Genomic DNA, 12,740 nt, shown 5'->3' on the forward strand with positions numbered 1-12,740 from the left:
TTAGCCGGTAAAGGGACCATTTATCTTGTCCCGAGTATGTAAATTAGACTCCTTAAACAGCAATGTCTGCAAATATCATGCAGATATATAATAATGCGGAAGAAACTAGGAGAAACTAGGAAAAAGCAGTAGAAATCGGGAGAATAGAAAAGAAAGAAGGAGAAAGCAAGAAAAAGCTAGAAAATATAGGAGAAAGCGGAAGAATACAGGAGAAAGCTGGGGAATACAGGAGAAAGCAAGAGAATACAGGAGAAAGCAGGAGAACACGGGAGAAAGTAGGAGAACACAGGAGAATGCAGGAGAAACCAGGAGAACACAGGAGAATACAGGAGAAAGCAGAAAAAAGCAGGAGAACACAGGAAAAACCAGGAGAAACCAGGAGAAACCAGGAGAACACAGGAGAACAGGAGAACACGAGAAGCAGAGAACCAGGAGAAAGCAGGAGAAAGCGGACAGAACACAGGAGAAAGCAGGAGAAAGCAGGAGAAAGCGGCAGAACACAGGAGAAAGCAGGAGAAAGCAGGAGAACACAGGAGAATGCAGGAGAAACCAGGAGAAACCAGGAGAACACAGGAGAATGCAGCAGAATACAGGAGAAAGCAGGAGAAACCAGGAGAAAGCAGGAGAATGCAGGAGAAACCAGGAGAAAGCAGGAGAACACAGGAGAACACAGGAGAATGCAGCAGAATACAGGAGAAAGCAGGAGAAACCAGGAGAAAGCAGGAGAATACAGGAGAAACCAGGAGAACACAGGAGAAAGCAGGAGAACACAGGAGAAACCAGGAGAAACCAGGAGAACACAGGAGAAAGCAGGAGAACACAGGAGAACACAGAAGAACACAGGAGAAAGCAGGAGAAACCAGGAGAACACAGGAGGAACCAGGAGAACACAGGAGAAAGCAGGAGAACACAGGAGAAAGCAGGAGAAAGCGGCAGAACACAGGAGAAAGCAGGAGAACACAGGAGAAAGCAGGAGAAACCAGGAGAAACCAGGAGAACACAGGAGAATGCAGCAGAATACAGGAGAAAGCAGGAGAAACCAGGAGAAAGCAGGAGAAACCAGGAGAAAGCAGGAGAACACAGGAGAACACAGGAGAATGCAGCAGAATACAGGAGAAAGCAGGAGAAACCAGGAGAAAGCAGGAGAATACAGGAGAAACCAGGAGAACACAGGAGAAAGCAGGAGAACACAGGAGAAACCAGGAGAAACCAGGAGAACACAGGAGAAAGCAGGAGAAAGCAGGAGAACACAGGAGAAACCAGGAGAATATAGGAGAAAGCAGGAGAATACAGGAGAAACCAGGAGAACACAGGAGAAAGCAGGAGAACACAGGAGAAAACAGGAGAACACAGGAGAAAGCAGGAGAACACAAGAGAAACCAGGAGAAAGCGGCAGAACACAGGAGAAAGCGGCAGAACACAGAAGAAAGTAGGAGAACACAGGAGAATGCAGGAGAATACAGGAGAAACCAGGAGAACACAGGAGAAACAGGGAGAAACCAGGAGAACACAGGAGAAAGCAGGAGAACACAGGAGAATCCAGGAGAAACCAGGAGAACCAGGAGAAACCAGGAGAACACAGGAGAAAGCAGGAGAACACAGGAGAACACAGGAGAACACAGGAGAAAGCAGGAGAATACAGGAGAACACAGGAGAAAGCAGGAGAACACAGGAGAAACCAGGAGAACACAGGAGAAAGCAGGAGAACACAGGAGAAAGCAGGAGAAAGCGGCAGAACACAGGAGAAAGCAGGAGAACACAGGAGAAAGCAGGAGAACACAGGAGAAACCAGGAGAACACAGGAGAAAGCAGGAGAATACAGGAGAAAGCAGGAGAATGCAGGAGAAACCAGGAGAAAGCAGGAGAACACAGGAGAACACAGGAGAATGCAGCAGAATACAGGAGAAAGCAGGAGAAACCAGGAGAAAGCAGGAGAATACAGGAGAAACCAGGAGAACACAGGAGAAAGCAGGAGAACACAGGAGAAACCAGGAGAACACAGGAGAAACCAGGAGAACACAGGAGAAACCGGGAGAAAGCAGGAGAATACAGGAGAAAGCAGGAGATCAGGCAGTTTTTTCAGGCTGTCAGTACCTCTGTAAGGGATTAAAAACTCACACACAGATGTGTAGACCAACTACATGTATTTATTTGATTCTCAAAATCAAAAGATATACATATTCCTTGATACAATACTGGGCCTGCTCACACTTCTTATAGTGAAGCATGCAAACTACTCGAACTGCCCACCCTGGAAAGCCGCCGCCGCCAGCTGTGCTACAAGTTCGCTACACGCCTGCTGAAGTCGGAGACTTTCAGAGACTGGCTACCCCCCATACCGCAGTGAGATCGGCGCCAAAACTACTAGATCATCACACCTACTTGACTCTGTAAAAGCACATACAGATAGATATCAAAAAAGCCCTATCCCATATATGACATCCCTTCTGAATGAGCATGATACCTAATGCCAATTCTTTTCAACTTTCCCCTTGTTCACGTATACAAACCCGATTAAATGTAATAAGTTATCTGTCGTAAAGTTTAGTAATTTCATATTCGAGTTTATTACAATGTACGAATGTGTAGCTATTAACTTAAAATATATTGTACCAGTTTTTAATCATATTTTGTATATTTTGTCGGTGCTTTAGTGTTATTATATCTTTTAACGATAAGTTATATACTGTAAATTAAAAGAAGGTGTTTGAACAACCTAATACTATCACCAAAATTCAGTCTTAGAACTGCAAGTGTGATACGTCTGGACAAAATGTCAAATAAACCATTCATATTCCTACAATTATAGATGTTACTAAGTCATGTAACTCCATCTCTGTTCCTTTGTCACTATGTTATGTTGACACTAGGTTATTAGATTGAGTTGACCTTAAAGGTCATGACCCTACTAGAGGACACCTCGTGGAGCGGCCCTTTGTCCGCCATTGTACGTTCTCCGCGAATGATGCATTAAAACTTCTGCTCTCATTTCGCACTCCGTTGTTGCCTTAGTCGTCGACTACTTGTTACCTAAATCACGCTACTTCTTCTTCACTTTCCAAGACTGAGCAGCCTGTTAAGGATAAAGATCAACATAAGTTTGGGCACCAAGACCATAACAATTATCACTTATCAATAAGTGCTTTAAAATCAAATACCAACTATTATAAGCTGAACAAAAAAGGGATATCTAGCAATTACTAAGTGTTTGTGTAACGACTTTTGTAATGCATGATTAGTATCTGACCATATGGAAAGAGACACTTGCATATATCAAGTGTGATGCTGATATTGCAAAATAAGACTACTATGTACAGAAAATTCTTAAGTTATTAAAAAGATGTAACAGTTGTATGATTTGCAGTACATCATTTAGGAATGAACAGCACAAAGATTAGATGATGATGTATAGATTTTGTACGTAATTACCTTCTTTGATGTCTCTTGTTTACGATTTGACAAGTAACAGTTACCTACCCAAAGGAAAATAAAGAATGAATGCAATCTCACCTTCTCTGTGAGCGTCCTCTTCCTCTTGCTTGACCTTCTGGCGATGTCATCTTGGCCCTTGACAGCGTTGTCATCCCGGCTTGAGGCTGCGTTGTCATCCCGGCTTGAGGCTGCATTGTCATCCCGGCTTGAGGCTGCGTTGTCATCCCGGCTTGAGGCTGCGTTGTCATCCCGGCTTGAGGCTGCATTGTCATCCCGGCTTGAGGCTGCATTGTCATCCCGGCTTGAGGCTGCATTGTCATCCCGGCTTGAGGCTGCGTTGTCCATGTCTGTAATTGATTATAGAAAGAAATTTATTGGCTTGCTTTTTTGTCGTGGATTTTATGAACAGATTTACCAGCAATTCTCGTGCTGCAATTAAAACCTCAATTATATACTCTAAATATCCACAGAAATATGTTATGGTCACAGTACTTACAGTCCAGAAATGTCTTGAGAGTGACTGTGTCAATGCTGCCGTAGCTGATGTGCGGGGCACATCGGCTACGTGTAGCGTACTTGGACTGCACCCTGCTGCTGGAGGGATGGCCGTCATCCGCGAATATGGTTTTTACACTTCTGCACCCACCATTCTTCCTTATTGCACTTCTTACAGTTGCTGCTGCATCGGGGCAGGCGGTCTTTAAGAACTGTTGTACACTGTCGACGTGGAAGGCGACTGCCTCCTCACAGTCGCAGGTCCCACGCGGACGTATGCTGGGATTTACCATCTTGAGCACCTGTTGCATACAATCAAGTATTATTAACTTAAAGCTTTTTTCATGCTTTCTGAAACAGGGACAGCTCAATCCCCTGTTACCCCAGTTGGAATATGGAACCCCATTGGTATATATATATATACATGTATTGCTGCACTAGTTTTAAAGGGAGCACCTGGCTTACTTTTTGTCTATTAGATTCTGCACACCCTCAACAAGAGCAACCGTCTCTTTCAGGAAATAATTCTGAACCAAAGATACACTGTCTGGGAATGAAGGATATTCCTGTAGCTCGTAACAAGGAAAGCTTTCTTTTCACTTTCTTTACCTCTCAGTATTAATTATTAGGGAAAATAATGATTTTCTGATGAAAATTATGCCAAACATTTTACATAGAATTAAACTCATCACCCAGAAATAGCTTAGTCAAAACAACTTGTATTGTTGAAAGGAGAAAACGTCAAGAGTGTATAAATACTAAGTTAGTTAGAGTATGAAGAAAATCCTAATGCTGAAATTTTCTCAGTACTCTGTCCTGCACTTTAGGCATTATAAGCAACATGGGAAAGTGAGTCATCTTTCAAGGATCAACCATCAATTTTTTTGTGCCATTACTGTGCAGGTATTGACAGCATAAAACATTTTATTACTTGACAGTGAATAAATCTGGCTCCCCATCAACATGTGCACCTTCCAAACATTCCACCAAACATAACCATCCACACTTTTCAGTTTTTGTTTAATAATACAGAACCATACATACATCCAATCAAACCATTGCAATATGCAAATTTACACACTCTTTACATATACAATATGATACTACAGTGTGTGTCAAAACACTGCCATGGCATTACCATCAAGTAACTTACTACCCGATCTAATTGCCTGTCTTTTTCTAAATATTAACTGCATACAATAAAAAAACACTGTGAGAAATACAAATTTTACTTTGACATAAATGTGAATAATATGCTCTCCATTACTAACCTCCAACTGATCTATGGTCTGAAGTGCTGCGAAAACATCCTTCAGCCAGTTGCTGTGAGGCCCACTGGCAGGTCCACTTGCATGGGAAGTACCTGGCACCCCAGCACGCTGCTGCATGGTGGCATACTGGGGCCCCATTTTCTCTGTGACATAAGCCCAGAAGGCCTCCTCCTCCTCCTCACCCATGCCTGCCATCTTCAGCAACTGTAACGGGAATAATGTAACAGTTGTTAATTATAACATCCACATTCAGTTAAGCCTATATCATGTTGTATTTTCTTGGCATCAATACCTTTTGTTTGCATTGCTTTTTTAAAATGATCTTTGGGGGTTGCACGGCACTGCTGCTGGATAGGGAATGAACTGTAGTATATAACTATATGGAATGGAATGGAGAAGCCTCATTAGTAGACACTTAGGTCACAATTGTCAAATCTTCCTGGACTGTTTTATTGATATATTTATGCAGCATGTAACCGAACCAACATGATATGAGGTGATTACCACTCACAGTCAGTCCTAAGGGTTTTAGGTGAATTAAGAGATGAAAAATTCACTATTTATATTGCAAACCTGGCTTGGGATCATCGCTGTTTAGAAGTTCAATATAATTGGAGCATCAGAACCCTTTAGTTAATTTCAATGTGAAAATACAAGAGAATCTATAAAATATCTGTGTCGAAAAAGAAACAGGCATAATGATGCTATGTCCATGCCAAAGATCAGATTATTTGCCTGAGGAATGACAGAGTTGAATCCATTTGACCAAATGATGAAAATGAGAAGAGGAAGAAGAAATTACACATCAGAGAAAACGCTCTATTCATCAATACATTTTTCACCATGGTATAGAGTGAAATACAAAAATAAATCACTCAAGTTATTACAACGGTAACGAATAATAAAGTTCATCAACGTCTCTTCTTGGGTTACATGAGTCTCCTTGGTAGCGTTCTATATCAATGTAAAGCATACAACCTCAAACTAAGCGACTTGAACTACTGTATTAGAAAGTCGCAGCAAAAATAATGCATATTTCCATACCCTCATTGCGATCCATGCTATAGTAGCATAGTTACGAGCCGACCTGCCCTCATCAGTCGGCATGATTTCCTCAAACTTTTCAACATATCCCTCCATCTCCTCCAAGAAGGTTTCTGTGGGTACCAAGTTACCCTCGGCATCCACCCCAACTAGCTCCTTGCGCAGGGAGATGATCTTTCCGATACTGCGGCTGGCTGTCGTCTTCGCAGCCTTCAGCTCGTACTCCAGCCGCACTCTTTCTTTGTTTGGCAACTTGTGGTTGGCCACTGGATCAAATGTTGCATTGACCATCCTGGAGAATATTCTATAAAATAAAAAAGCTACTGTAACAGCTATCACAAACATTTTTTGCCAGAATGAAGTAGTTGAAGATGCATTTAGCATGACCTGTCCAAGACCTTAAATCCCACAGAAATAAATGGTCATCAACTCAATTGTCAGTAAAATATGTAGACACCAGTATCTATTATTACCCAGGGCTGTTCAAGAACAATAAGGCAGAGCTCCCGCTGTGACCAAATTCCCCTGAGCAGTTCGAATGGTCAATTAAGCCCATAAGCATTATAAGAACTACAAGAACTCATAAACACCCAACTGTCTTTGGCCCCATTTACATGGGCAAAAAATACAATTTCATGTGTCCTGCAGCACATGTGGTACAACAGGTTTTTTGAGCATGCAAACAGGCCCAAAACTACTGCGTGTTTCATCCTGGATATGCCACATGAGAATTGCCATGTGGCAGTTTTGGGCCTGTTGACACAGTCAATAAAGGGTTGGTGGAAAAACTTGTCCAGTCTGGACTGGTCTAGGGGGTGGAAAAACCTGTCCAGTCTGATAAAAGGGTCTGCATGGGGTCTAGGCTTAATTTTGATAGAAAGCCCAAATAGCCGCTATTCAAGACACTGCTATGTTGAGACAATGGATGACGTGAATGTGTGGCTGCACATGAAAAGGGGACACAGGCTAAGGACATATAGGTTGGTGTATGTCCTTGCCCACAGGCTCACAAAGTCTGAATGCTGGTAACGTACATTGTACATGCCCGTAGCCAGGATTTTGAATGGGGGGGTTCGTCCCACTGCTTGAGTGGACCTCGAGCGCCGTAGGCGCGAGGTTCCTAGGGGGGTCCGGGGGCATGCTCCCCCGGAAAATTTTGAAAAATGAACCTTCTAAAATGGCATTTCGTGCATTTTTGAGAGGATTTCCAAGAGAAAATCAGAGATAAATTTTTATTCAATGACGAAGAGAGCAGTATTTCTACGATCCATCTTTTCAAGAAAAAACTTGGACCTTTACATAAAATGTGGACCAAAAAGTGGACCTTTACATAAAATGTGGACCAAAAAGTGGACCTTTACATAAAAAGTGGACCAAAAAGTGGACCTTTGAGCCTTGTGGGGGGGTTCTTCCGAACCCCCGAACCCCCCCTGGCTACGGGCATGTTGTAAGAGATTGTCTGGCCAGTGCCATGCCTTAATTTTCTGGGTTGTAAGATTTCCAAGTAGGCACCAAAAGTGATTACTAATATAGTCATACTAGTACATAATATTATATATTAAAATGTTCCTTTAGACCATTTTACCTGGTCAATATCAATTATGTCCTTGATCATACATGTAAATTGCTAAGACGAATTGCAGGGATGACATAGCATAAAACTTGAAACCATTGATTGAGTTTGCCAGCTGGCGACAAATTAGCCTGGGTACCATCCTACTTGTATGCCGGGGCTCCCACACTCGCTTAGGGAAGCGAGTGTGGGAGCCCCGGCATACAAGTAGGATGGTACCCAGGCTAGCGACAAATGATTCTCTATATAACTGTAATATGTGCTCAGAATTTTTTTTACTTCTCAAAGAAATATTGAATATAACTTCATGGGTTAACCTACATGTATCTTGTTAACCTTACTGTAATTTATCCCAGAAGTTTTTGGACAATCCTCCACCTCTAAGCATAATCTCCAAGCAGAAATACAGTAAATTTTGAAAGGCTAATAAAAACAATCAGCTTGGTGATTAGGGGCTAAATGTTGGCAATGTTGTCAATCCTGCTGCATTACCCATTACCAGGAACCCCCATGCAGACCCTTTATTCAGACTGGACAGGTTTTTCCACCCCCTAGACCAGTCCAGACTGGACAGGTTTTTCCACCAACCCGTCAATAAATCTGTCCTACAGCATGCGACACATCTACCTTTGTAGGACAAAATTTGCCCGTGTAAATATGGCCTAAGCCCTGAATAGAAGAAACTTTAAGGCAGACAGATTTGCACAATGGCCAGTTTTTAAAAGATTCAAGTATTCAGTCTATACCCAGATTTTCAATGTAACATTATCAAACCATACGATTACTGGCATCTCATGAGTTATGTTAACTGTTACCCCACAATGAAACCCCACTCACAATGTAGGTACAGATGATACAGAATATACAATATTATGACAGTGACAGGTGTTCTTACCTGACCTTGTCCCCCTTCAGATTGGTGGTGATGACAGGCATGCAGCGTGGCTTCCTGCTTTTCTTTATAGTCCCCCTTAGCATCTGTTAGACAAATAAAGCCATTTCACTAAAACATTTTAACTGAAGTATTACTTTAAGGACTAAATAGGAGATTACATGGGAGAAAGCAGGAAAACATGAGTTAGGAGATTGTGGGAGAAAGATGAGGAGGACACGATAAGCAGAATATCCACTGGGAGAAAGCAGTAGTCAAGAACATGGGAGAAAGCAGAACATTCATCAGGAGAAAGCATCAGAGAACATCAGTGGGAGAAAGCGGCAGAACATCAGAGAAAGCAATTGTCTCAGAACATGAGAGAAAGCAGCCTCCGAGAATGTGGAAGAAAGCATGTCATAATAAGGAATAAAGCAGAACATGGGAGAAAGCAGGAGGACACTTGACTCATTTTATATTTTTAATAGGAATGAGTGAATGTCGGGTAAAGAAGTTTTGTTTTTAAAACATCCAGGGTTAATATGTAATGCCAGCGGCCATCAGTATGGATCAAAATGGTCCATATTCTCATTTGCACCAAGAGTAATATTGTTTTCTTTTATGAAAAACGTGGTCGGTATAGAGGATACATTTGCCTTGGAATATATTACATAAATTGAATTGCTTCGGAAAATTGTTTAATTGGCTACATTAGACATAAAAGGAGAGGAGGATACAGATTAGCTACATGTATGTTATTATAATAAGTCCTCTCCTGGACACTGTTAGGATGGATGTGGACTTACTGACCTGATTGTAGCACGAAACGGTCACTTCTTCCACCACTTTAAGATTCTCTGGGTCGTCCCATGCAAACCCCATCGTCGTGTTTTCTTGAACATCACTGGCCTTGGCCGCAGTCAGCTCTGCAGAAGAAGCAACAATTATATGTCAACTATCATAACATTAAAAAGTGGATAAGTGTATGTGAAAAAAGAACGCTGTCACAGACAATCAATTAATCAACATGATCACATCAACCTAAGATGTCAAATCTTACCATGGTATATCTCAGTAGTTCCTGTTAGCATTTGGGCACATTTTAGTGCTGTGGTTTTCCCACAGCATGACTCGCCCAATGCAACGACCACGGGACATGTCCCATCCGGACTAATGGCCACGAAGGTTTCATAGAGTACGGAGGCAACCATCCCCGACACCACTACAAGCCCGGCAGAGAAGTTGGCAGTCAGGAGGTTTTTCATGGCATGCAGCAGCCTCCTGAGTCCCTCACCATTGTCCAAGTCTGAAGCAAAAGAAGAAAGTATAAATATTAGTGACCACTTGCTTTACTATTAGAATACAGACATTACAATGCAAAACCCAAATCTTAAGACGCTGTATGAAGTTAAGATGTGAAGATCAACAATGTCAGACAAGAACGCAAGTCCTTCAAAGACAAGAATGCAAGGCCTTGACATTAATAAGATAATTAATTATGAAATGAATATCATTGAAAATCTTGAAAGGATGTGTGTTGGGGGGGGGGGGGCAAGAATGATGTTTTCTGTCCTTCCACACAAAATTCACCCCAATAGAAATGATTTAATTTATTTTAACATAATACATGTATTTTCTTTGATTCTGAAGAATTGATTCATGTCAAGACAGTTAACAATTTCATTCCATAAAGAAGTGTGCTTTATATTTTTTAAACAAAATTTGCCTGGTTACCTAACTTGCTCAGAATATTGTGCAGTTCTTCATGGTTCAAATAAAAGTCAAAAGCTGTTTTACATCTTGTGTGCAGGTAAAGCAACAAATGAGGAGAGTTTTTGTTAGCATTCTAATAGAATAATCATGATCATTCTAAGCTGTTCAACCCATGTAATGGTTTAAATGATGTCTGAATTACAGTTACGTAATGCATGACAGTACCGAATAATTGGGGGTAGCAATTTCAATACCCAAGTTGAGTTGATTTAATGTTTTCTTATTCATTCACTCATTCATTCATCCATCCACACTGTCATTCATTCCCCAATCAGACTCCATCTTTCCTCAAAGTCCATTTGGGTAAAAAATTGTTTTGTTTGATATGGTACGTAGAAACAGTCTAACCTTTAACTTCCAAGTAATGTCTGCTGAGGTGACCATCTATGATGGCATACTTTTGGTCCTCAGGCCTGATAGCCTCCCCGTCTGCATTCACCTGCACACTCTCGTTGAGCACCCAGATGTTGTCCTGCGGTTGTTTTCCAATGATCTAGGTTTGCAACAAAATAATGAATATTCAAGGTAATCTTGTTACGGGGTTAATGGAAAAAGGAGTCCAGTCCGATTGGCGGAAAAAGCAGTCCAGTCCGATTTTGAGGTGGAAAAAGCAGTCCGGTGGTTTCTACGAAATTTTACGAAAGACCATAGGCACAATTTTTTCTTGTGTGTGTACTTCTAGTTTCTATGGGTACTTCGAGTTTCTATGAGTACTTCGAGTTTCTATGAGTACTTCGAGTTTCTATGGGTACTTAGAGGTTCTATGACTATAGTATGAGTACTAAGAGTTTGTATGGGAACTTAGAGTTTCTATGAGTACTTAGAGTTTGCATGGGAACTTAGAGTTTGTAACATACATGTCATCATCATAACATACATATCATCATCATGCCTCCGGTTTATTACTTACTTATAAGTAATAATAATTAGTCAAAAGAAGAAGCTGCCAACTGACGAGATTTCCAGGGCCGATCCTGCTTTCAAGTAGCCTGATTAAATCGCTTTACGGTTACCAGCTGCCCAACATCCAGCCGGCCCCTGCTAAAGTCACGTATGGCAGACTTTGCATTACACCGACAAGCATGTAAGTACCGGAAGTACAATTGTAAGAAAGAATCCCTTAATAATTAACTTTTGTTTATTGTGGATAGGTGACCTGTATGTATAGAAACTACTTTTCGGTGGTCCCAAGAGGTGTAAATCGGTTGTCCGCTATTCCTCACCCAAGGCTGCCTGAATTACGGGTTAAGGCGGCATATACTAGTAGTGAGTCACATATATGCTAATTCAAGTTCCCATACAAACTCTAAATAGTCATAGAAACTCGAAGTACCCATAGAAACTCGAAGTACTCATAGAAACTCGAAGTACCCATAGAAACTAGAAGTACACACACAAGAAAAAATTGTGCCTATGGTCTTTCATAAAATTTCGTACAAACCACCGGACTGCTTTTTCCACCCCAAAATCAGACTGGACTGCTTTTTCCGCCAATCAGACTGGACTCCTTTTTCCATTAACCCTCTTTTTAGGAAACATATTTTGCCACTGCTGAGTTGTTTGGCAAAATATTGATGCAAAATGCAATGTATTATTTCACTGTTACCTAACTTTCAAAACTGTAAATTATGTATTACAATCAATTGGTTGAGAGAAGATGAGTAAAGGAGGGCTGCATTTGTGAGCAATTAATACGTGTAAGTAGAAAATTTCCCCGGAGGATAGGTACCCCCCCCCCGTTATAATGGTAAAATGATAAATACAAATTCTTACTTGTACTGCCTTTCTGAAAGAACCCGGATGTTCTCTCTTGTATTTGTCGCATAACTGGTGTACATAAGATCCCAAATCTGGATCCAACTGACCTGTAATGGGATAGAAATTTGGAACGTTGACTTATGTGTGTAACAATAATCCTTTTTTTTTACTGTATGTGAAAATTATTATTTTGTAACTCATTTTCTGTAAGAGTTAGAAAACTAACACATGTTAACCCTGTGCTCCCGACAAGGGTATGTGACACAATCTGATCATTGACAGTTTGCTAATACATGTATTTAGGCCACACCAATTTAATTTGTTGGTTCTCGGATTTTTTCAGGAAAAATATGAAGCGACAGGGCAAAAAAAATAAAAATAAAAACAGATCTAGGCATCCTATTATAGCCCCAAATGCTACGATAGGAGGTATGAAGTCAACACAAAAGGCTGGTTCAAAATTTAAACAATGAATTTTGAACTTCTAATGACACCACTGCATTGAAAGATGGAATAACTGTAA

At 41.1% G+C, this 12,740-nt stretch overlaps 2 protein-coding genes across 2 annotated transcripts in view; one reads left to right on the forward strand and one right to left on the reverse strand.

The window, feature by feature from the left end:
- Positions 1-1,088: 1,088 nt before the first annotated feature.
- Positions 1,089-1,721, forward strand: LOC109470775 (spore wall protein 2-like; the record flags this gene model as incomplete). The annotated part of the gene is made up of 2 exons (XM_019769850.1): positions 1,089-1,355; positions 1,650-1,721. Coding segments are annotated over 2 exons (339 nt in total), but the record flags the coding sequence as incomplete, so codon positions are not given.
- Positions 1,722-2,163: 442 nt separating this feature from the next.
- Positions 2,164-12,740, reverse strand: part of LOC109470776 — a 17,459-nt gene continuing 6,882 nt past the window's right edge. The window contains exons 3-12 of the mRNA XM_019769852.1: positions 12,233-12,324; positions 10,808-10,952; positions 9,747-9,992; positions 9,497-9,612; positions 8,711-8,793; positions 6,243-6,546; positions 5,199-5,402; positions 3,929-4,229; positions 3,511-3,779; positions 2,164-3,073 (exon numbers count right to left, since the gene is read on the reverse strand). Coding sequence (XP_019625411.1) covers positions 3,041-3,073; positions 3,511-3,779; positions 3,929-4,229; positions 5,199-5,402; positions 6,243-6,546; positions 8,711-8,793; positions 9,497-9,612; positions 9,747-9,992; positions 10,808-10,952; positions 12,233-12,324 — 1,793 coding nt within the window. The 3' untranslated portion in view covers positions 2,164-3,040. The remainder of the gene's footprint in view (positions 3,074-3,510; positions 3,780-3,928; positions 4,230-5,198; positions 5,403-6,242; positions 6,547-8,710; positions 8,794-9,496; positions 9,613-9,746; positions 9,993-10,807; positions 10,953-12,232; positions 12,325-12,740) is intronic.

The sequence above is a fragment of the Branchiostoma belcheri genome, unplaced genomic scaffold, assembly GCF_001625305.1.
Source record: "Branchiostoma belcheri isolate BF01 breed outbred unplaced genomic scaffold, Haploidv18h27 scaffold232, whole genome shotgun sequence".
Lineage (NCBI taxonomy): Eukaryota > Metazoa > Chordata > Leptocardii > Amphioxiformes > Branchiostomatidae > Branchiostoma > Branchiostoma belcheri.